At 40.4% G+C, this 26,421-nt stretch overlaps 1 protein-coding gene across 9 annotated transcripts in view; it reads left to right on the plus strand.

Annotated features, from left to right (window-relative positions):
- The window catches only part of dlg2 (discs, large homolog 2 (Drosophila)), a 1,025,979-nt gene that overhangs the window by 562,855 nt on the left and 436,703 nt on the right, over positions 1-26,421 (plus strand). For all 9 annotated transcript variants that reach the window (XM_043691613.2, XM_043691616.2, XM_087988059.1 and 6 more), the window contains one exon: positions 13,234-13,378. In XM_043691613.2, coding sequence (XP_043547548.2) covers positions 13,234-13,378 — 145 coding nt within the window. The remainder of the gene's footprint in view (positions 1-13,233; positions 13,379-26,421) is intronic.

Raw genomic sequence — 26,421 nt, forward strand, 5'->3', positions numbered from 1 at the left:
TCAAATTAAAAAATGAAATAAAGAAATCATATAAAGGACATGAAAAAATATTACCAACCAATGTAAATGAAAACTCAAAGATGTTTTTCTAGTATATAAACAGCAAAAGGATAGTCAAGAGAAAGGTAGGATCTATCAGAGATGAAGATGGGAACTTTGAGGAGATGCAGAGAATATGGGAAGAATTTTAAATTAATTCTTTGTCTCTGTATTCACAAAAGAAAGGGGTGATATGGATATAGTAATCCAAGAGCAGCATAGAGTTATAGAATTATAATGTATACCCTTTGATCCAACTTGTCCATACTGACCAAGCTTCCCAAACTAAGCATCCCATTTACCTATGTTTGGCCCATATCCCTCTAAACCTTTCCTCTTGATGTACCTGTCCAAATGTCTTCTAAAAGTTATATCTGCATCTACTTCTTGCAAACCATCCATTGTGTGGAAAAAGTTGCCCATCAAGTCCCATTTACATTTTTCTCCTCTCACCTTAAAAACTATCTCTTCTGGTTTTGAACTCCCCTCCCTAGGGAAAAGACCTTTATTTATCACCTTGTTGACACCTCTTATGATTTTATAAACCTCTAGAAGATCAACCCTCAACCTTCTATGCCCCAGTGAAAACGTCCCAGCCTATCCACCCTTTCCGTATAACTCAAACCCTTCAATCCTAGTAACACCCTTGTAAATCATTTCTTCACCATCTCCATTTTAATCATGTCTTCCTGTAGCAGGGCAACCAGAACTGTACACAGTACTTCAAAAGTGACCTTACCAACATCCTGTATGACCCCATTGTGACACCCCAACTTCTAAACTCAGTGGCCTGAGCAATTAAGGCAAGTGTTATGCAACTTTAAAAGAACTACGTACCTAAACCCCTAGGTCTCTGTTCAACAACACTAACCAGGGCCCTACCATTAACTGTGTAAGTATTGCCCTTGACTGTCCTATCAAAATGTAACACTTTGAATTTATCCAAATTAAACTCCAGTGCCATTCCTCGGCCCATTGGCCTGAGTAGAAATAGAAAATAGGAGCAGAAGGAGGCCATTTGGCCCTTCGAACCTGCTCTGCCAATCATCACGATCAGTCCAACTCATTACCCTAATCCTATAGAAACATAGAAGGTAAGAGCAGGAGGAGCTCCTCCAGTTGATCAAGATCTCTTTGTAATCTTAGATAACCTTTACTGTCGACTATACCACTAATTTTGGTGTCATCCGCAAACTTACTAACCATGCTTTTGAAATTCTCATCCAAATTGTTTACATAAATGGCAAACAACAGTTGACCCAGCACCAATCCCCGTGGAACACTGCTAGTTACAGTCCTCCTGTCCGAAAAACTACCTTCCACCATCACACTGTGTATCCTACTGTTAAGTAAATTTTGTATCCAGTTAGCAAGCTCTCCCTGAATCCCATGTGATCTAACTTTAATAACCAAATTACCATATGGAACCTTTACCATAGGCTTTACCAACGTCCATGTAGACAGTCTTAGACAAAATCATCATAATGAGAGAGGAAGTGTTAGAGTGGTTGGAATCATTGAAAGTGGATACCTGGGCCGATGGATTGTTCTATAGTAATCATGCATTAAGACTCCCAAATTCCCATGTACTTTCTGCAGTCTTTCCCCATTTATAAAATATTCAGCTCTTCTATGCTTCCTGCCAAAGTTAATAATTTCATATTTTTCAACATTGTATTTCCATTTGCCAGGAACTTTTTCCTCTATTTGACAAGTCAGAGTAAGGGAAGTACACTGTGGAAGTAAGTGAATTTGGAACTTTGCTAAGCTTTCCTGACTTGGATGGATCACTGGAATATTTCCGACATTGGATCCATATAACCATGATGAGACTCCTGCTCTTTACACCTTGACTACTTCCAAGTACATGTCCTTTGTGGGGCAGTAAACATTATTTTCTATCAGCAAAGAAAAGAACCTCCCTCCTCACCCCTATTGCATCCAGTAGTCCATCTCTGCTCAATCTTTGTAATCCTTGATTCTACCTCAACATCTACTTAGCACACTGACCAGAGCTTTAATATTTCTCCAACATTTTATGTGTGAATTGAGCTTTTAAATAGTTAAAATGAATTGCATCTGTGTCAGATGGGATCACACTCAGAGAAGGCAAGAAAGGAGGAAAAATGACAATGAGCCATCCTAGTTGAAAGCAGTTTTCTGAAATGTTCTACGGTCTTGATGTTTTGTCATCCACTATTACCCCCCATCAAGTGACCCACTTGGATCTTGCTCCACCTTATTATCAATACCAAATTCCAGTCCTAATTTGGAGCCTATCATCAATATAGACAGAAGCTTACTTTAATATGACAATCCTCATGTAAAGGAATTGTTGTGAACAATGTATAGTATTTATGTGAGGGAAGCAGGGATTTAAAGAACCTCCTGATGATGAAAAAGATTGAAAATTGAATTTATTTTAGTTGTCTTTTGGGATGAGGTAAGTAGTAGAAAAGCCAGGAACAAAAGGCACACAAAAAGACATTCAAGAAGGCAGCTCATCACTGCCTTCTCAAGGGCAACTAGTGATGGGCAATAAATGCTGGCCAGCTAGCAATGCATACGTCCCCCGAGGGATTTTTTTAAAAAGTAATGACTGAGGCAGTTTTTCCAAGTTTGGGAGTGGTGCATAGGGATGTTTCAGAGGGAAGTTGTGATTGTGATAGGCCTGGATTCCTGCAGAGTCCAATGTCTCAGGAACCCTTTCAGGCTGGTGGGTGAATTCCTATTCCAAGATTCCTGATGCTATTCCAGTGTCATCAACAGTGTTAACAAGCAGCACCTGCACAGCAACAGCCTGCTCAGTGATACAGGTTTGGGTTCTGCCAGGGCCACTCAGCTTCTGACCACATTATAGACTTGATTCAAACATGGATGAAAGAGCTGAATTCCAGAGGTGCAGTGAGAGTGGCAGCCCTTGACATCAAGGCCGTGGCATCACGGAGCCCTTGCAAAACTGCAATCAATGGGCAATAGGAGGAAAACTCTCTGCTGGTTGGAGTCATACCTGGCACATCGGAAGATGGTTGTTGTTGGAGGTCAGCCATCTCAGCTCCAGGATATCTGTGCAGGATTTCCTTAGGGTAGTTTCCTAGGCCCAAACATCTTTTGCTGCTTCATCAATTGCCTCCCTTTATCATAATGTCAGAAGTGAGGATGTTTGCCAATGATTATACAATGTTTAGCACCATTCACAACTCTTCAGTTCTCAAGCAGTCCATGATCAAATGCAACGAGATGTGGACAATATCCAGGCTTGGGATGACATAGAGCACGTAACATTCGTGGCATACAAATGCCAGGCAATGACCATCTCCAATAAGAGGCAAACTAACCAATGCCCCTATACATTCAATGGTGTTACCATCATTGAATCCCCAACCATCAACATCCTAGAGGTTACCATTGGCCAGTAACTCAATGGACTCACCATATAAATACAGTGGCTACAAGAACATGTCAGAGGCTAGGAATACAGCGGGTAAACTCATCTCCTGACTCCACAAAGCCCCACTTGCCTGGATGAGTTCAGCTCCAATAACACTCAAGAAGCTTGACACCATCCAAGACAAAGCTGCCTACTTGATTGATATCACATCCACAAGCAACTACTTGCTCCATCATTGACACTCAGTACAGCAGTCTGTATAATCTACAAGATCCACTTTGGAAATTCAGTCAAGATCTTTATGCAGCACCTTCCAAATCATCTAGAAGGACAAGACCATCAGAAACATGAATATTACTATCTGCAAGTTCCCCTCCAAAACATTCAACATTCTAACTTGAAAATATATTGCTGTTCCTTTTCTGTTGCTGGGTCAAAATCCGGAACTCCTTCCTTAAGGGCATTGTGGGTCAACATCCAGCACATGGATTACTAATGACAGGCAATAGATGCTGGCCAGTCATTGACATTTATGTCCGATGAGAGAATGAAAAATAATCATTATTGCTGACTGTAGATTAATCTCTGATAGTGTGGAGTATATCATGATAGGCAGAGGGCTGTAACTTGCAGGAAGGGACATATGACTGACGAAGATGTACTAAATGTGGTAGAAGAAGCTTGGAAAACAGCTAGCCATCCCTTTGTGATACCCAGAAATCTGAAAATTAGGCCACTGAAAAGAAAACTTTGCTGGACTTATACTTCCCAAAATTTTTCAATGTCAAACTTATCAGTTGAGGACATTCAGCAGACTATCAACACAATTTATTATCTTCTGTCATGGAAATTGTGTCAAATATTCCTTACTAACAAATGAGAGACAGTACTGTAGTTATTCGGGTCACAAAGAAAGCTATACTTTTAAAAAGCTACTCTGTCTAAATCAACGTTTTTATAGAAAATACATAACTTCTTCCAAGTGCCTTGGGGTCAGAAAATAAAAAGTCTTTATTTTAATACATTTCAATACATTTTGACGTTGAAATCAAATAGGTTAAGAGTCAAGATAGTCTGAACAAGAAATTCTCATTTAATTTAATTCAGGGTGCAGTGTTATTAATCAACCATAATCTCCATCCAAATTGTCTGCAAGTAAAACATTACAGGAGAAGATAAAGGAAATTAAAAAGACTAGAAAACTTTGGGACAATAAATCCATTCCTTCCACAAACTGTCTGATCCCTGTGACACTCTACTAGTGAGAGCTTGCCAACTCGAAGAAAAAAAAATAAACCCCAACAACCTGTTAGCAGAATAACAAATCTTTTATCCATGCTGGTATATACACCATATGCTCTTTTGCAACATTTGAAGTAACACTCTATCAAATACCATTTGGAAAGTCAAGTGTACCAAGTAGAGCGATGTACTTAAGGAAATCTGTATTAGTAGGGAAATTAATGAGATGGGAGGCCAACAAATCTGCTAGCTCTGATAATCCACATCCCAGAGTACTTAAGAAAGTGGCCCAAGGCATTGTAGATGCATTGGTGGCCATCTTGCAAGATTTTATAGTCTCTGGAGCAATTCCTACAGATGTGAAAGGAAACTGGGAACTATACACCAGTCAGTCTGATGTCATAGTGGTAAAAATGCTGGAATCTATTATAAAGAATTAATAGTTGACCATTTGAAAAGCAGTGACAGGCTCAGATGGAGTCAAAGTGGTTTTAAGGAAGTAAAATCATGCTTGACAAATTTACTGGAAGTTTTTCAGAATAAAAATAGTAGATCTTCTGAGAGAGAGCCAGTGCATGTGGTTTATTTGAACTTTCAGGAGGGTTTCGATGAAATCTCACATAAGAGACTAGTGTGATTTAATCGCAAGGTATTAGGATTAGTGTATTGAGATGGATAGAGAACAGGCTGATCGACGGGAAACAAAGAATAGGAATAAATGAGTCTTTTTTTTGAATAGCAAGGTGGTAACTAGTGAGATGCCACACGGATCGGTAATAGGACCCCAGTTATTTACAGTACATATTAATGGTTTAGATGAGGGTATTAAATTAATGTCTCCAAATGCAGAAGACAGAAAGATGGGTGGGGGGTGAAATATAAGGCAAATGCAGAAATGTTTCTTTTTCAGTTGGACAAGTTGAGTGAGTGGGCAAATGCAGTATAATGTAAATAACTCTGTGGTTGTCCACTTTGATAGCAAAAACAGGAAGGCAAATTATTATATAAATTGAGAGGAGGACGGGAGACCTGGATACCCTCAGGCACCAGCTACTAAAGCTAAGAATGCATTTGCACAAGGCAGTAATAGGGCAAATGATATGTTGCCTTTATAGCAAGAGGATTTGAATACAGGAGCAAGGATGTCTTGCTGCAGTTATATAAAGCTTTGGTGGAGCAGGCTTGAAGGGCCGAATGGCCTAATTCTGTTCTATTGTTTCTACTTTTTAATATTTTTTGGTCTCCTTCTATCCACCTAATAATTAATTGAACACAATTTCCCTTTCACAAAGCCATCTAAATTCCTAATAGCCGCCTTAATAAAGAATTCAAGCAATTTCCTTATGACAGATGTAAGGTTATGTGACATATAGTTGCTTGCTTTATCCCTCCTTTATGAGTAAAAGTGTTATGTATACCATTTTCCAATATGCTGAAACCTTTCCAGATTATAAGATTAAAACCACCTAGTCTGTTTGTCATTTATTTCAAGACTAGAATGCAAGTCATCCATTCGTGAGACTTATCAGCCTTTATATGCAATGGTTTTCTAAGTACTTTTATCCCTGATGTTCATTTTTTCTTATCATCTCTTAATTTTCAATTATCTTTTGGTATGTCTTCTATGTCTTCGAACATGCAGATATCACAAAATACCTGTTCAAAGCCTCCACCATTTCTTTGTTTCTCATTGTCAATTACCCAGATTCACTAAGGAACTAGTTCCTCTATTCCTCTTCAAATGAACCACAGTGGTTCAAGAATGTAGCTTACCATCAATTTCTTGAGGGCAATTGGGAACGGGCAATGTATGTCTGCTCAGTCTGCAAATTAAAACAGAAACTTTTAATATTATATAATTAATTGCCTTGCTATTATACACTGTGTTCTTCCTTTTACTTTAGTCATTAAGACTCCTTAGGTCTGCCCAGTCCTCCAATTTACCACAAATCTTTGCAAATTTTTCGTGTTTGTTTTAATATAATGCCATCTTTAACTTCTTTAATACGCCATAGATGATGTGTTCTTCCCAAAGAATGTTTTCATTGGGATAAATGTTTGGCGAGAGTTATTAAGAACTCTTTAATGACTGCCACTGCAACTCTGCTGTTGTAACTTTTAATCTTGCTTCCCAATGCACCTTAGCCAGCTCTGCATACCTCATAGTTGCCTTCATCTAAAAACTAGTTATGGAGCCACAGCTTTTTTCTTTTTAATTAAATATGAAATTCTGTTATATTGTGATGACCGTCCTTTATGATTAATCTTCTCTTATTATATATTATCAGGTCTGGGACAGTCTACTCCCTAGTTAGCTCTAAATAAACCAATCTAAGAAATTGGCCAAACGCACTCAATGAACTAATGTTTCAGGCATACCTTTTGCCAATCTGCTTCTGCTAGTGTACAGCTAGTTTAAATTCATCTCTGATTATTGTAGTACATTTCTTACATGTCTATTTTATTTTAACCTGTAAACTCTGCCCAAAATATAACTACCTCTTGCTTTTACTATTTCTTGTCTTTATCCACACTGAATCTACATCTTGATCTTTAAAGTTCAAGTAATCTCCAATATTATTCTCATGTCATTCTTAATTAACAGAGTTACCCCAAGATCTTTTTCAACTTTCTGTCATTCCAAAATGTTCTATCTCTTCCTGTCATATTCTGGTAATCATTACCCAAATTGTGGCCCTGCTCTATTATATTGTTGTCTCCATTTACTTTATCTTGTCTCCCATAATTTGATCCATGCCCACCCCTATTTAGTTTAAAACCTTCTCTACTGTGCTAGTTAATTGATTTGTCAGAATACTGGCCCCTGGGTGGTTCAAATTTTGGCCTTCCCGACGGTAATGGAATGCTATGGTCTAACCTCCTGTCTTCAATTCTATCCTAATATCATTAGGAATGCATTTCTCAAGCCCATCTGTACTACTTCATAAGAACTCATCGACATGCATTAAGAAAACGCCTGAAAATTTTCGTTCAAGCATTGCATTGCAGGATCTGCTTTTCTTGAACATAATATATTTTCATTGCAACAGATCTTTGAAAAATACCACATCCTGGAAGCAATATTTAGGTCATAAAGCTTTAAATTTGCATAGTTTCCTTTCTGCACCTTCTTTTGTCTATATCAGAAACATTCTCTGAAAAGAAACATCCTGCAGAAACGTTGCTTTCATGTCATTTGATTTATGTTCCCAAAGTTATGTGACCAAAGAACTAAAAAGATTTTTAAGATTCCTTTTTCAGCTATGAGCGAGTCCACTCTAACACGTGTATCACTCAGTTGATCTTTGCAACCTTCAGCAACAAGACTAATTTTAGCCTTAGGAGACCAAACTGCAAGGACTTTACGTAAACCATACAACAAAGAAACAGACAATTAGGCCAACCAAACTATATTTATACTCTAATCAAACCCTTTCCCATCTTTCCTCTCTAATTCCACCATTGTGACTCTATCACTTTCCTCCTCATATGCTTGACTGGTTTCCCCATAAATGAATCTATGCACATCTCATTTCAACCTATTTACATGTTAACAAACTCCACGTTCTCACCACTCTTTGGAAAAGATATTTCTTCTGCATTCCCTGTTGGAAATCTTAATGACCATCTTATATTATGTTCTTGCCACATTCTTATTCTATCAAAACGCATCATATTTTAAATTCTTTTATACTTTTTCAGAGGGGCACTCAGCAGAAGTCATAGAAGGAACACAGGGCAAAACCAATATTCTGGGTGAAAACATTCACCTCAAAAGGTAGCAAGAAACTGTGTGGGCAACTATGAGGTAAAAACACCAGTCGCACTTGCCCAATACAGAAGACTAAACTTATTCTGAATTTGCCACTTAGCAGATTTTTGGTTATTTCACAGAGTTTTTTTTATCTGTGAGATCTAGCATGGTATGTTGCGTAATTCTCCACGTAATATGGTTGCCATACTTAAACTCCACCTATGCACTATGTCAAATGCTGCTACCCTGCTCTGAAGTAACCACTCAAGTCAGTACGCTGTGCACGGTCTGGGGTAATGTGCAGTATTACTGGAAGAAGGTTAATGACCTTCTGCACACTGTAAAAGTAGTATCACTGTTACGACACAGAGCTGAACCCTTCTGTTAATTAAACCAAACACCCAGAAAGCTCGCCTTGCCTCAAAATCTGTTAAAATATGACTGATAGAGAACTCTCAAGTTCCATTATTTAAAGAAAATAACATCAATTTATTGTTTAACTCTAAAAGTGAACATTAAACGACAACTATTCATAACTCTAAGCCACCCTTTCTCTGAGCTGCTTACTATCTGCCTCCAACTCTATAACGATATACTGTTCCAATAGATTTTAAAGGCACTTATTAAAATTACATCAACTTAATTTCAAAACCATGCAGTTGCTGTCTTCTTCTGTGTCTTCACTCTTCCGGCTACTGATTTCCTTGGGTTTTTTTTAAAACTGCGCCTATGTTTCACAAGAAAAGATAACTTTGATAGGGAGTGTTTTCTAATTTCTTTCAGAGCAAGATATTAGATGGGTAATTAGCTCTCCATGAGTTTTTCTCTCTATGGCAGTTGGTCTGTGACCAATTTTCAAAATGTCTGCATTTTTATACATTCCAAAATCAGAATGTTTGATGTTGGCAAAACAATAAATTCAAACACGATTGGATTTTAGTATCCTGGGGCATAATTTAAACTGGTTAAATTCAAATTGTTGTCAAAACAGTAACCAAACTTGAGTATCCATTTCACACACTTTCAATTTTCCATTACACTCTGGGACTGCCATCTAGTCATATACACAGGTATTTGTAAGGTCTCTGTTCAGAACAGCATTCTCTCTCTGTTAAAGGTACTATTCATGCCTTCAACTTCATTACACTATCCTCTCTCTGCTGCCTCCCATTCATTCTAATTCTGCCATCACACACCTTCTACTAACGGTCACACTATATCTTTGTCTATATTGAATGCAGCATATTTCGTCAATGGTTCTCACCCAACCCAAACTACTAACTCTTCCTTCTTTCTGTGCTGCCTATTGTACTCAGTATACTTCACCCCCTTCCCTGACAGGATATTGAAGATTTGAATGTAGGGAAATAGATGGTGACATCTTGAAAAATGTCCATATTACAGGGGAGGAAGTGCTGAATGTCTTGAAATGTATAAAAGTGGATAAATGCCTATGACCTGATCAGGTGTACCATAGAACTCTGTGGGGAGCTAGAGAAATGATTGCTGGACCTCTTACTGAGCTATTTGTATCATTGATAATCACAGGTAAGGTGCCAGAAAACTGGAGTTTGGATAACATGGGGCCACTATTTAAGAAGGGTGGTAAGGACAAGCCAGGGAACTATAGACCAGTGAGCCTGACATCAGTGGTGTGCAAGTTGTTGGAGGGAATCCTGAGGGGCAGGATGTACATGTATTTGGAAAGGCAAGGACTGATTAGGGAAAGTCAACATGGCTTTGTGCGTGGGAAATCATGTCTCACAAACTTGATTGAGTTTTTTGAAGAAGTTACAAAGAGAATTGATGAGGGCAGAGGGGTAGACGTGATCTATATAGACTTCAGTAAGGCGTTCGACAAGGTTCCCCATGGGAGACTGGTTAGCAAGGTTAGAGCTCATAGGAGAACTAGCCATTTGGATACAGAACTGGCTCAAAAGTAGAAGTGGTGGTGGAGGGTTGTTTTTCAGACTGGAGACCTGTGACCATTGGAGTGCCACAAGGATCGGTGCTGGGTCCACTACTTTTCATCATTTATATAAATGATTTGGATGTGAGCATAAGAGGTATAGTTAATAAGTTTGCAGATGATACCAAAACTGGAGGTGTAGTGGATAGTGAAGAAGGTTAGCTCAGATTACAACGGGATCTTGATCAGATGAGCCAATGGGCTGAGGAATGGCAGATGGAGTTTAATTTATATAAATGCAAGGTGCTGCATTTTGGAAAGGCAAATCTTAGCAGGTCTTATACACTTAATGATCAGGTTCTAGGGAGTGTTGCTGAACAAAGAGATCTTGGAGTGCAGGTTCATAGCTCCTTGAAAGTTTAGTTGCAGGGGGATATGATAGTGAAGAAAGCATTTGGTATGCTTTCCTTTATTGGTCAGAATATTGAGTACAAAAGTTGGGAGGTCATGTTGTGGCTGTACAGGACATCAGTTAGGCCACTTTTTGGAATATTGTGTGAAATTCTGGTCTCCTTCCTATCAGAAGCATGTTGTGAACCTTGAGAGGGTTCAGAAAAGATTTACAAGGATGTTGCTAGGGTTGGAGGATTTGAGCTATAGGGAGAGGTGAAATAGGCTGGGACTGTTTTCCTGGAGCATCGGAAGATGAGGGGTGACCTTATAGAGGTTTACAAAATTATGAGGGGCACGGATGGGGTAAATAGACAAGATCTTTTCCCTGAGGGAGACCAGAACAAGAGGGCATTGGTTTTAAGTGAGAGGGGAAAGATATAAAAGAGACCTAAGAGGCACCTTTTTCACGCAGAAGGTGATACATGTATGGAATGAGCTGCCAGAGGAAATGGTGGAGGCTGGTGCAATTGCAACATTTAAAAGGCAACTGGATGCATTTATGAATAGAGTTTGGAGGGATATGGGACTAGATTGGGTTGGGATATCAGGTCAGCTTGGATGAGTTGGACCGAAGGTCTGTCTCTGTACTCTACCTCTCTATGACACTCTGACTGATGAACGACGAGCCTGTGGACTAGATATTGTCCCCCTTAACTATTCATTGCTGCCTAACAAGAAAAATTTCCAGGATATATGTCTGTGTAAAGGCAAGGCAGAGATGCTCTGACAAGCTATCACCCCTAAAGTCATCTTGGTCTGATGTAGGAGGTAGGTCCCTGTACCTGCACACAAAGCAACATGACAATGTAAGATATCAGTGAGCTCCAACGTGCAGTACTTGAATTTGCCAGTATTTAAATGGATTAAAATGGTCAATGATTATCGCTGTACACTTCCAACAAGCTCTCATTATTTCTTCCTTTATGCTGCATGCTATCAAGTGGTTACTTTTGAAGGCCTCAAACTCCTCTCCCACAAATGACTTTTTGCCTTTATCATTTCCCATTTCTATTTAAATTGTTCCCATGGTTTGGTTCTCTGAACTTTTGTCATCCCTTTCTATTGTGCTAATGCCATCATTAACTCACAGAGTCATCTATTCACCTTTTCCTAGTTTCCTGTCCTCCCTAAATGTCCTGTGCCCTTCAAGTTTCAGGTACAAATCCTTGACATTCGGCAGCCAAGTCTCTGTAATTCCTATTAGGTCACATGTATTAACTTGTATTTTGCTATCTATTCATCCATTTTGTTATGAATGCAATGTGAGTTGAGATGCAAAGCCTTTAGTTTTATCCCCGACTCTTCTTGTAAATTCAGGTTGATGGTTAACTTTTAGATTTGTTTTCTTTATTCTTTCTTGTCATGGTTTATCACTATGCATGGCAGTTTCCACACTTGGGCCAATGGCAATTGGTATGAATAAGGGTCTAACAAGGAATGGTTGTTCAAGAGTCAGCCATTGGGTATGTGGTGATATACTGGTAATGTCACTGGACTAATAACCCAGACTCCAGACCAATGTTCTGATTTTGTGGCAATTGCTAAGGCCATCAGGAGCCAGGGGTACACATCTGGTCTAATTGGGATCTCAAACTGGACTCATAATTCTCATTTCAAGAATTATATATCATCAGATAGATTGGATCTTAATGCAGCAACTAATATTAACCCTTTCAGAATCATTGTCTTGTACAGAATTCCCCCTCAAAGCTTTTTCTCTCGATTGTTAATATTTATATATTTAGATATACAAGAACTTTTACACCAATCAAATCAGTGGTTTGAAAAGCAAACAAGGTCTGTTAAAGATTTCTGGAGCAAAGTCTGGTTTGTGGCATTGTTAAAAACAATTGAAAATGAAGAAGGTTGAAATTATATGTTATATGAGGTAAAGTTAAAAATATGCTGGCTCTTTGGCTATTTCTTTCCGTATTTTATTAAACCTGTTGAAGCATTGCATTGGTTGTTTATATTTAGTATCAAGTCTCATCAAATTTTCTTTTTTAGATTAGATTCCTTAGTGTGGAAACAGGCCCTTCAGCCCAACAAGTCCACACCGACCCTCCAAAGAGTAACCCAACCAGACCCATTTCCCTCTGACTAATGCACCTAACACTATGGGCAATTTAGCTTGGCCAATTCACCTAACTTGCACATCTTTGGACTGTGGGAGGAAACCGGAGCACCCGAAGGAAACCCATGCAGATACAGGGAGAATGTGCAAACTCCACACAGACAGTTGCCTGAGGCTAGAATTCAACCTGGGACCCTGGTGCTGTGAGGCAGTAGTGCTAACCACTGTGCCACCGTGCTTCCCCAAATATGTCAAATATGCCTTTCAAGTTTTTTTTATTTTCAATTTATTGTTATGAGCTAGAGTACATATTGCAGAAATCCCCTTTCGGATTTTAGAATCAACAAGCTTGTTTTTGTATTTTTTCTTAGCTTATTCCCCTCCAATGGACAATCACATCCTTCCCTCAGCTGGGAATAATGATATGCTGGATTACAAATCCTCGCTTCCACAGATTACATCAGGAAGATATTCTCCTCTTCCAAAACACATACTTGGTGAAGATGATGATATCAGGTAATTTCTCAGTATACATTGTTTTATGTGTACTTCTTAAGTGTTGACTTTAATCTAAAAGTTTGTAAATGTAACTAAGCAAATGTCAAAATCTGTGAAGGCAAATATTTGTAGAGCGTGCAGATATTTTGTGGCATTTATTTCTTTCTAGTATTGCTTTTTTATTACTTTACTGGCAAATTTGTTGAACTATACTTCAGTTCCACTTTGATATGTTTATCTAGGATGCCACAAGAAGAATCCTTTTGTTAACTGTTCATGCTCACTGTAATTCATCATCGTGTTTTTTTTTAAAATCACTGCTTTTCTTTCAGTATATTTGTCAGTCTATAAATTGCTAAGGCCTGGGAAGAGGCAGACATAACTCAAATCTATACCGAACAACCTTCTTCGTAGTCTTGCATTCCCCATATTGCCATCAACATTATAGAATGTTGTTCTGGATGGTACGGAATTTACAGCCAGATTAATTTTTAATACTTTCATCATTGCAGCTGTAATTTAGCACACATGTACAAAACCACATGTTTAAAAGAATATTACCCATTATATGTTTAATAATCTTCTGCAAGTTATATTCTCTACCTTAGTTTAATATTAAAACCAGATCTACAACTGATCCATAAAGTTTTCCTTGACACAAGTCTTACACTGCTGTTCAAAGTTTGAGTCACAGGCTCATTGATTTGCTATTACCTATTGGTGTTTTCCACCATTTTTCAGTGGAGGGGTTTTGTGATATTAGAGTTCTGCACATAGAGTCAAAATAATTTGGCCTAACAATTGAATGAGGATAAAAAGCACTTCAAGGCCATGACTCGCACAAGCATGAGATTTTTTAAAAAATCTTAGAATATTCTAAGGTTACCTGTTATTGAAAATGGCTGTACCTATAATGTCCAAAAACTCAAGTTAAAAAAAATCTGTTAACAGTTGTAGATATGATGAGACAGATTATATTCCTTCCTGGAACATAATTGACTGGAATTTACTGTAAAAATAACTGTGAAGCTAATGGTGTCTTTGCTGAACAACTTCACTGGGGAACAGATTGACAGTTCAAAAACAAAATCCAGGATCCCTGCCTTTTTTTGTATTGTTACTCCACAAATTATAAATACAACATCCTAAGGTCTAACTCCCCTCTCAAATATATTGAATGTCATGCAGATCATGTATTTGCATGGGAGAGACTAATTCCATCAACAAAGTTTGGGCCAGTCCATTACAATCAAAGTAATATATGTTGACTCTTAATTACTGTTAAATGACTTAACTAGCATGAGAAAATACCTTTCACAAAGCATTTTGTGTCTTCTTTTGGTGGAGGCTGGTACAATTGCAACATTTAAGAGACATTTGGATGGGTATATGAATAGGAAGGGTTTGGAGTGATATGGGCCGGATGCTGGCAGGTGGGACTAGATTGGATTGGGATATCTGCTCAGCATGGACGGGTTGGACTGAAGGGTCTGTTTCCATGCTGTACATCTCTATGACTCTATGACTCTAAGTGAAGAAGAAACAGATTTTAAATGAATCATACTCCATATTCATCAAGTGGATGTTATGCATTTTGTGAGGGTGACTATGAAACAGATGTATTATATTGCATAAGGGCTGAGCTAAGTACCAGTCATGGATGCATAAATGAGGAGTTGTGAAGATGAATTGAATTGAATTGAATTTATTGTCATGTGTGAAAAGCTTTGCCTTGCGAGCAATACAGGCACATCACAGGGTTAAGTAGAATAGATAGTAAATAATAGGTAACCAGCAGCAAAAAACCAACACAGATACAGGTGAATGTTAAAGTTTGTGAGTCCATTTAGTATTCTAATAACAGTAGGGTAGAAACTGTTACGAAACCGGCTGGCGCATGTGTTCAGGCTTCTGTACATTCTTCCCAATGGTAGAGATTATAGAAAAACATTGCCAGGGTGGGATGGATCTTTAAGAATACTGGCGGCCTTTCCTGACAAAGGATTCTATAGATGGGAGGTTGGCCTTTGTGATTGTCAGGGTCGAGTTCACCACTCTCTGTAATCGTCTCCGATCTTGAATGGTACAGTTGCAATTCCAGATAGTAATACATCCAGTCAGAATGCTCTCAATGGTGCACCTATAAAAGTTGGCAAGGGTATTAGCTGTCATGCCAAATTTCCTTAGCTGCCTGAGGAAGAAGAGACATTGTTGGGCTTTTGTAACCAGTGCATCCACATGAAGAGTCCAAGAAAGCTTGTTGTAGGTGACCACTCCCAGGAGCTTGACACTCTCCACCCATTCCATCTCTGTGCTGTTAATGTGTAGGGGGGGGGGGGCATGAATAACATCCTGTCGAAAGTCAATAATGCATTCCTTGGTTTTGCTAGCATTGAGAGCTAGGTTGTTCTCAGTGCACCATTTTTCCAGGTCTTCCACCTCCCGTCTGTAATCTGTTTCATTGCCATCTGAGATTTGACCGACTATGGTGGTGTCATGCGCGGACTTGTAAATGGCATTAGTCTGCCACTTGGCGATGCAGTCATGGGTATACAGTGAGTACAGTAGGGGGCTGAGTATGCACCCCGGGGGGCTCCAGTGTTGAGTGTTAGTGACGATGAAATATTAGAACATAGAACATAGAACAATACAGCACAGAACAGGCCCTTCGGCCCACGATGTTGTGCCGAACATTTGCCCTAGCTTAAGCACCCATCCATGTACCTATCCAATTGCCGCTTAAAGGTCACCAAAGATTCTGACTCTACCACTCCCACAGGCAGTGCATTCCATGCCCCCACCACTCTCTGGGTAAAGAACCCACCCCTGACATCTCCCCTATACCTTCCACCCTTCACCTTAAATTTATGTCCCCTTGTAACACTCTGTTGTACCCGGGGAAAAAGTTTCTGACTGTCTACTCTATCTATTCCTCTGATCATCTTATAAACCTCTATCAAGTCACCCCTCATCCTTCGCCGTTCCAATGAGAAAAGGCCTAGCACTTTCAACCTATCCTCGTACGACCTATTCTCCATTCCAGGCAACGTCCTGGTAAATCTTCTCTGCACCCTCTCCAAAGCTTCCACATCTTTCCTAAAGTGAGGCGACCAGAACTGCACACAGTACTCCAAATGTGGCCTAACCAAAGTCCTGTACAGTTGCAACATCACTTCACGACTCTTGAATTCAATCCCTCTGCTAATGAACGCTAATACACCATAGGCCTTCTTACAAGCTCTATCCACCTGAGTAGCAACTTTCAAAGACCTATGAACATAGACCCCAAGATCCCTCTGTTCCTCCACCTCACTAAGAACCCTACCGTTAACCCTGTATTCCGCATTCTTATTTGTCTTTCCAAAATGGACAACCTCACACTTGGCAGGGTTGAACTCCATCTGCCACTCCTCAGCCCAGCTCTGCATCATATCCAAGTCTCTTTGCAGCCGACATGAGCCCACCTCACTATCCACAACTCCACCAATCTTCGTATCATCTGCAAATTTACTGACCCACCCTTCGACTCCCTCATCCAAGTCATTAATAAAAATTATGAACAGCAGAGGACCCAGAACTGATCCCTGCGGAACTCCACTTGTAACTGGGCTCCTGGCTGAATATTTACCATCTACCACCACTCTCTGACTTCGACCGGTTAGCCAGTTTTCTATCCAATTGGCCAAATTTCCCTCTATCCCATGCCTCCTGACTTTCCGCATAAGCCTACCATGGGGAACCTTATCAAATATCTTACTAAAATCCATGTATACTACATCCACTGCTCTACCCTCATCCACATGCTTGGTCACCTCCTCAAAGAATTCAATAAGACTTGTAAGGCAAGACCTACCCTTCACAAATCCGTGCTGGCTGTCCCGAATCAAGCAGTGCCTTTCCAGATACTCATAAATCCCATCCCTCAGTACCCTTTCCATTACTTTACCTACCACCGAAGTAAGACTAACTGGCCTGTAATTCCCAGGGTTATCCCTATTCCTTTTTTTGAACAGGGGCACAACATTCGCCACTCTCCAGTCCCCTGGTACCACCCCCGTTGACAGTGAAGATGAAAAGATCATTGCCAACGGTACTGCAATTTCCTCTCTTGCTTCCCACATAATCCTAGGATATATCCCATCAGGCCCGGGGGACTTGTCTATCCTCAAGTTGTTCAAAATGTCCAACACATCTTCCTTCCTAACATGTATCTCCTCTAGCTTATCAGTCCGTTTCACACTCTCCTCTTCAACAATACGGTTCCTCTCATTCATAAATACTGAAGAAAAGTACTCATTCAAGACCTCTCCTATCTTTTCCGACTCAATACACAGTCTCCCACTACTGTCCTTGATTGGACCTACCCTCGTTCTCGTCATTCTCATGTTTCTCACATACGCATAAAATGCCTTTGGGTTATCCTTGATCCTATCCGCCAGAGATTTTTCATGCCCTCTGTTGGCTCTCCTAATTCCTTTCTTCAGGTCCCTTCTGGCTATCCTGTATCCCTCCACTGCTCTGTCTGAACCCTGTTTCCTCAACCTTATGTAAGCCTCCTTCTTCCTCTTTACAAGACATTCAACCTCCCTCGTCAACCAAAGTTCCCTCACACGACCATTTCTTTCCTGCCTGACCGGGACATACATATCAAGGACACGTCGTATCTGTTCCTTGAAAAAGTTCCACATTTCCACGACATCCTTCCCCGTCAGCCTATGCTCCCAACTTATGCTCCTCAGATCCTGTCTTACAGCATCGTAATTACCCTTCCCCCAATTGTAAAACCTACCCTGTTGCATGCACCTATCTCTCTCCATAACCGAGGTGAAAGTCACAGAATTGTGGTCACCATCACCAAAATGTTCACCCACTAACAAGCCCATCACTTGTCCTGGTTCATTACCAAGTACCAAATCCAAAATGGCCTCCCCTCTGGTCGGACAATCTACATACTGTGTTAGAAAAGCTTCCTGGACACACTGCACAAACACCGCCCCATCCAATCTACTTGATCTCATGAGCTTCCAATCAATATTTGGGAAGTTGAAATCGCCCATGGACTACTACCCTGTGGCTTCTGCACCTTTCCAAAATCTGTTTCCCAATCTGTTTCTCCACATCTCTGCTGCTATTGGGGGGCCTATAGTAAACACCCAACAAGGTGACTGCACCTTTCCTATTTCTGACTTCAGCCCATACTACCTCTAAGGGCAGATCCCCCTCGAACTGCCTTTCTGCAGCTGTTATACCATTTCTAATTAGCAACGCCACCCCCCCTCCTTTTTTACCACCCTCCCTAATCCTTCTGAAACATCTGTAACCAGGAACCTCCAACAACCGTTCCTGTCCCTCTTCTATCCACGTTTCCGTGATGGCCACAACATCGTAGTCCCAGGTACCAATCCACGCCTTAAGTTCACCCACCTTATTTCTGATACTCCTTGCGTTGAAGTATACGCACTTGAACGCATCTCTGTGTCCGCAAGTATTCCCTGTCAGTGCTACCTTCTTCACAGCCTTCCCACACACTTGGACATCCTGACAAACAGCTAGCCTACTTGCTGGACTACAAGTCCGGATCCCATCCCCCTGCCAAATTAGTTTAAACCCCCCCGAAGATAGCTAGCAAACCTACCCCCCAGGATATTGGTGCCCTTCTGGTTCAGGTGCAACCCGTCCTGCTTGTACAGGTCCCACCTTCCCCAGAATGCAGTCCAATTGTCCAAATACCTGAAGCCCTCCCTCCTACACCATCCTTGCAGCCACGTGTTCAACTGCACTCTCTCCCTATTTCTTGCCTCACTGTCACGTGGCACCGGCAACAACCCAGAGATGACGACTCTGTCTGTCCTAGCTTTCAGCTTCCAGCCTAACTCCCTGAGCTCTTGAATGACCTCCCCACCTCTCTTCCTACCTATGTCGTTGGTGCCAATGTGCACCACGACTTCTGGCTGCACACCCTCCCCCTTAAGGATTCTGAAGACACGGTCCGAGACGTCACGGACCCTGGCACCCGGGAGGCAACAAACCCTTCGAGAGTCTCGCCCATGCCCATAGAATCGCCTGTCCGTCCCTCTAACTAGAGAGTCTCCTATAACTAGCGCTCTCCTCCTCTCCCCCTTTCCCTTCTGAGTCTCAGAGCCAGACCTCACACCACAGACCCGGTCACTGCAGCTTACCCCTGCTAGGCTGTCCCCCCCACCAGTATCCAAAGCGGTATACCTATTGTTTAGGGGAATGACTACAGGGGATCCCTGCATTGCCTGCTTCCTCCCCTTCCCACCTCTAACTGTTACCCAACTACCTCTGTTCTCTGGCGTAACTATGTCCCTGTAGCTTCTATCTATCACCTTCTCAGCCTCTCGAATAATCCTCAGTTCATCCAACTCCAGTTCCAGTTCCCTAACTCGTTCTGTGAGGAGCAGAATCTGACTGCATTTCCTGCAGATGAAGTCGGCAGGAGTATCGGTGGTCACCCCTACCTCAAACATCCGGCAGGAGGAACATTCCACTGCCTGCGCTGCCATTACTCTATACTTCGTCTCCAAAGCAAGAACACTGAGTAGCTTACCTGTGAACTTTAAAGTTAGGTTAGAGGAGGAGGATGGGAGGGAGGCCCTACTATGTAGGGCCTGGGCTATAGAACACACCCACTCAAATATCAATCACTTACCTTCCCGACCAGCTCTGCGCTCCAACTTCACTTCCGCCCAGCTCGCGCCGCTCTCTGCTGAGAAAAGATCGTTGGCGTCGAGGTAAGTTCTTTATATATCACTTACCTTCCTGACCAGCTCTGCGCTCCAACCTCACTTCCGCCCAGCTCGCGCCGCTCTCTGCTGAGAAAAAAAGATTATCCCCAATCTTCACTGATTGTGGCCTGTGAGTCAGGAAACTAAGGATCCAGTTGCAGAGAGTGAGGTTTAGTCCGAGATCACTAAGTTTAGTAATTAGTCTCGAGAGGATAATATTGTTGAAGGCTGAATTGTAGTCAATGAGTAGGATTCTTATGTAGCTGTTCTTGGTCTCAAGATGTTCTAGGGAGAAGTGAAGGACAAATGGTATGGCATCCTAATGGATCTGTTGGTCCAACAGGCAAATTGGAATGGGTCAAGAATTGTGAGGAAGCTGGAGTTGATTAATGCCATGACCAGCCTTTCAAAGCACTTCATGATCAACGAAATTAGGGCCACTGGGCGGTAGTCATTGAGACATGCTGCATTAGCCTTCTTCGGCACAGGGATGATGTGCCGAAACAGGCAGGGACAGTGGCCTACTGCAGGGAGAGGTTGAAGATGTCCAAGAAGACCTCTGCCAGTTGATCTGTGCATGCTCTGAGTGCACGGACCGGTACTCCGTCTGGTCCCATTGCTTTCATTGGATTCACACGAAGGAAAACTGATCTGACCTCTGATGCAGTGACTATTGGGATAGGTTTGTCAGGACTTGTTGGAATAGGTGTTACCTCTCTGCCGAAATTCTGCTCAAAGCGATCATAGAGTTGAGACAATCAGGGAGGGATATGTCATCGTCTGCTATCTTGCACTCTCTTTTTAGAACCTGTGATGTCATTCAATCCTTGCCATAGTCACCGAGTGTCTGTCTGGGTCTCTAGTTTAGATCGGTATTGGTCGTTGGCGAAGATTTATAAGAAGTGATGCTCATGGAAGTTATTAGGCGTTGATGTGATAACATCTGATGGGACTGGGAGAAGTACTGCATTGGAACCCCATTATGGTTCACCATTCAAATAAACTCATCACACATCTTCAAACTCAGCAACCTGTTTGTGGCCTCTTATCATTTCTTTTCATTCCCTTAGTGTCCAAACTCTGTTGATATACTTTATTGAACATACTCAATAGCTGAGCATCCACAGTTCTCTGGTGAAAAGAATTCTAAATAATTCATGTCTTTTGAATAAAGAAATTTATCTTTATCTCAGTCCTAAGTGGCTAACCCCTTATTCTGAGACTGTGACCATTTTTGAATCCTTAGGCATAAGAAAATAGCATCTAACATGTCAGATGAATTACATATCTTTCAATATGATCACCTTTCATCTTCCTGAACTTTAGTGAATATAGATTTAGTCCAATCAATCCTTCCACATTCGTGAAACCACCACATCCCAGGATCAGCTTAGTGAATCTCTGTTGCAACCTCTCTCTTGAAGGCAAGCATAGCCTTCCTTTAAGGATGCCAAAAATGTACATAGCAGAGGAGATTACCAGATGTGGCACATTTAGTTAGGTAGAGTGAAAAAGTAAAAAAAAAAATCATCATAGAAGGGAGCTGATTTAGCATGCCCACTCACTTTTCTTGACTAGTTTAGACCATGAAGTAATTTCTGCACTGTATCTAGGTATAGTGCTTCCATTGCTCATCTCCTTAATCAAATTAAAATGCAGGCACAGCAACTGATTAGGAAGGCAAATAAAATGTTGCTGTTTCTGGCAAGGGAATTAAAGATAAAAGTGGGAAGTTTTTCTACAATTGTAATGGGCATTGGTGGATCATATTTGGAGTACTGCATACAATTTTAGTTCCTAACTTAAGAAAGGGTATAATATCATGAGGAATAGTTTCACTCAACTGATTTCTGAGATGTGAGAGATATCTTATGAGTTTAGAAGAATGGTGGGTAAGATCCTGAAGGGATCAAGAAAAAGGATGAATGTTGAGAAAACATTCCCATGCGACTGATACTAGAACTAGGGGACACAGTTTAAAAATAAACATCTCCCACTGAGACATCAATGAGGAGACATTTTTCTCAGGTGGCCTTTGGTCTGTGAAACTCTCTTCCCCATAAGTTGTTGAGACTGGGACCTTGAATATTTTATGGCTAAGTTAGATGAATTCCTGTCACAATACAAATGGAAGGGCATAGGGTAGCTCAGAAAGTAGAGTTGAGGCAACAATCTGATCAGCCATGATCTTATCACTTTTTGGAACAAGTTGAGGGGCCACATAGCCTACTCCTGCACCTGCACCTGATCCTAATTTGTATGTTTGTATGTACGTTCATCAATGTTTTCTTGGTGGCAATAACAGGCTTCTCTTCAATTTGGTAGTCCTTCCCATGAGAGGGATAAGTGGAGAGAAATTTGCATCCTATTATAAAGTGACATCTGATCTTACTGCAATGGTACCTAATTGGTGACTGACATTTTCTACTGTAATTAGAGCCCTAATTGAGGAAGCCCAGAAAAAGTTGCCAGCCATTCAGGTTGGCAGATACAACTCCCTGCAGCACTATGGAGGAAGCCAGGGCTACTTCTGCTACAACATCCCCCAGGTCTCCCACAGGAATGATCTCGGGGCATGAGGGGTGTCACACCTCTGCCTCATGTCCAGACCCTCAATCATGCACAGGTTAGGATAAATGTTGATTGAGAGATACCAACCTCGTCCATTTCTTCCACCTCCATCAACAAGAGAGTTAGCAGAATGCTTTTCTTCTCCCGCTGGAGCTGAAGTAGTTGGAGCCCAGATGAGAGTAGGCGCTTAAGTGGCCATTTATTGCCTACTGAAGGATGTCAGGTGTGGCAGGCGCGAAAGCCAAACCAGGACATTCCAGAATTTAAATTTGATAGAGGTAGGGAATTGGTAGCATTCTGGTTTCCATTCTGCCTTCAGGCCTATCATCTCTGTGACTGGAAGATTTCACCCACTGTCTTTGCTGCTCTTGCCTACAGCCAGCAATAATACCAGGGAAAAATTATGAAATGTTTTTAAAAAGTATAATTCATATTGGGTGCACATTACCGCTCAAAATCAGAATTTAAAATTCACTGCCTCATTCATGCTACAATTGCAGAAATTTTTTTTTAAAACTTTACTATAAAATTGGTCTGTTAATAATGACACCTTGTGTTTAGTAATGGTTAGGCATTTTAAGATTGGATATCAAGCTTATTTACAAAGGCTTATAAAATGTATTCTTGTCTGATAATACTGCATTTCTCAGATTTTAATTTGAACAAACACTGAGGCATGCAGTCTTTTTCCTGATCAGACAAAAACCTGTTCTTTTTAATCTCAGCATGAGGTATTCTGAACTTATTTGCAGCATGTAAACAAAATCCATGACAAATGTCCTTCATAAAACACTATTGCCCTCTTGGTTATGATAAAAGGCAGCATCATTAAGCTAATTATCCTCACAATCATGAGATTTGTTTCCTGAGAATTACTTTATCTTTGTGGTACCTGGTACTTGCTCCTTCATTTACTATTATTTGGTAGCACTGGACACATGAAACTATCAGTGAATAATCCTGAAGAGGCTAGCATTGACTTCATTTTTCAATTTTAGTTGATCCATGACATCAAACTCAGGACATCAGTTTCTGATGTTAAATCTTGTATTTCATATTTTAGGTAAATGGACTTGTAATAGAATATTAAATTGAAATTATCTGAAAACAGAGATGGCACAGCAGCATTTGAGAAGAGGTGACTCACTTTACAAATAAGTTAATGCTTGTTAGCACTTTTAAAAAGTACTCTGAGGTGAGGTTGTAAGTAACTTTTTCCCACCTGCATCAAAACAGAAATGGACACACTATGAATACTGGCTGAATTGTGGCCACCAGCCCAGAAATTGGAACAGGTGACTTTCATTCTCAGTAACCTGAAGTTCCCATAATTTTCACTAAATCTCCATATATATTTGTTCTGTCAAACAAATATGAATGCAGTCTACATGGTCTATACCTGCAGAAATCCAGCAATGATAGAGAATCCCACTGTCTGGATGCCTGACTCTTCTTGTTTCTTTTTGTTCATTCTTGAAATGTGGGCTTTGGTGGCTGGGCCAAAATTTAATGCCCATTCCTAACTGCACTTCAGAAGATAGTCTTCAGTTGCCTTCTTGAACTTAAGGATTTTGACTAAATATGTGTTATGTTTCCAAGTTAGGATGGTGTGCAGCTTGCAGGGGAACTATTAAGTGCTGGTGTTCCCATGTATCTGCTGCCCTGGTCTTTTTGATGGAAGTGGTTGTGGGTTTGGATGCTGCTATCTAAGGAGCTTTGGTGAATTTCAGCAGTGCAACTTGTATTTTGTACACCCTGTAACTACTGAGCTTCTGTGGTGGAGTACATGAATGTTTGGAAGTGGTGTTTTATTAAATAGGTGCTTTGTCCTGAATGGTATCAAGATCCTTGAGTGTTGTTGGCAGCACTTAGCAAGGCAAGTGAGCAGTAAAACGAAGTTTTACTTCAAGCCTGCTTTGACAATTACTAGTAAATAGATAACATACAGTAGTTATACAGTAACTTCTAAGACACTGCATTGGCATGGATGATTTGACTGTTGGGCAAATCGTGTGCCAGCAACGGAACATAGGCAGGTCTCAGAATGGGAGCTTGGGAGGGAAGTAACTGGTGAGGGCAAAGTGAGTCCGCAGAACCAACAATCAAGGGGGAGAGAAGGTGGGCAATCGCTATATGAGGATGTGGATGATGAAACGAGGTAGAAGTGAACGGAAGTGGGTGAGTGACTGTGATCATGAGAGTGGGTTATCTGGAAGAGGGGTGAAATTGACAATAGATGGATCTTTCAAACCACGAAGCAGCTTAAGTGTAAACTTGGCAGGCTCACTAAATCAGGCCTTGAGGAGGATACATTTCTCGCAAGGCTTTTCCAGATTCATGCTGAAACCAGGAATAATTTAATTTTCATTGGACAACTTGTACATTGACACTAAGCATTCACTTCCACACAAACTGTTTAGGTCAGTGTAGCCTAGAAGTCATAAAAAAGACCAAGTTCTTCAACCAACTACTGCAATAAAGTATTTTTCTGTGTAGTTTTGCATGTAAAATATATTGCTCTACTATTGCTTAAGTTTACAATTATTGAAAAAATCTTAACAAAAAAGTATTTTATCAAAGTTAGTGAGCAAGGAAGAAGCTAATTAGGATTTGTGGTTTAGGTCTTGACAGACTTCTGAGCTTTTGTAGAGTAACCAACAAAGCACATTACAGTACAAGGTCATAGCGTCCTTCCTTTCTGAGCAACAGACCAAAAGATATTAGTTGCATTAATCATAAGCGCTTAAAAAGCACAGTGAAGACCTACTTAGTCATATGCCAAGAATATCAGAATCATTTTAGAAACACAGCAAAATCACATGTTTAATAAACATTTAAATTGCATCCTTCCAAACTATTTTCTAAAGTACTAATCTCTGGTTTTATAAAGAAATCTAGTAAAATATGCAGTAGTTTGATGATCTTTGTAGCAGTTTTTAACTGTCATATTTGTTCCAATTTTTTAATGCCATTGCCAAGTTAAAATCTCTCTAATCAATAGAGTATATATGTTTGAATGTTAAATCTAGTGAATTGGATCACTCATTTTATTGTATAACTGGCCTAATTTCATCCTGTTTTGATCTATGCAGTATAAACTCAGTGGTGTTCTGTTTCATGAAATTGCAGTCAGAGCAGTGAATTTGAATTTAAACAAAATTGTTTAATCACAAAGCAATGGACAGATTAAACAGACTGATGCAGCTCTGTTTGATGATGACTCAGACTTTACAATGGAGTGACAATTTTGTCATTGATATGAAATTGCAAGTTGAAGTGCAGTCCACTCTGACAGACCTGGAAACCCATGGTCTATGAAAACAATCCAAGATGTCACTTTGAAAAGTGCCAGATTATATGCTTGTGTTCTTAGTTTGGTCTGAATCTTCTGATTCAGAAATAAGAGTGCTCTGAGTTGAAGTTGATAGTTTAAACATCAATCATTAATTTATTTCCAAATTTCTCACTTCCCCATCTTTCAAGAAGGACATATGCAACAGAATCACAATACCTAGACCATGTGAGGATGTCATGTTTGGTGCCTCCAACCAAATATATACACAGTAGTCCAGATTTTTGTAGAGTTGTGGCGACTCTGTCGATGTTTCAAATGGTGGGAAGAACTTGACCCAGAAATCCCGCTATTTCTGATTGATTCTATTTCTGCCAGTAAGGGAAAGTGCAAGTGGTGTGACATGTAAATGAGGAAAATTCAAAGTTATCAGGGCCATTTCAACTCAG

This window comes from Chiloscyllium plagiosum, unplaced genomic scaffold (assembly GCF_037043375.1).
Source record: "Chiloscyllium plagiosum isolate Xiang-an unplaced genomic scaffold, Cpla_swu_hap1 HiC_scaffold_6, whole genome shotgun sequence".
In the NCBI taxonomy this organism is placed as follows: Eukaryota; Metazoa; Chordata; class Chondrichthyes; order Orectolobiformes; family Hemiscylliidae; genus Chiloscyllium; species Chiloscyllium plagiosum.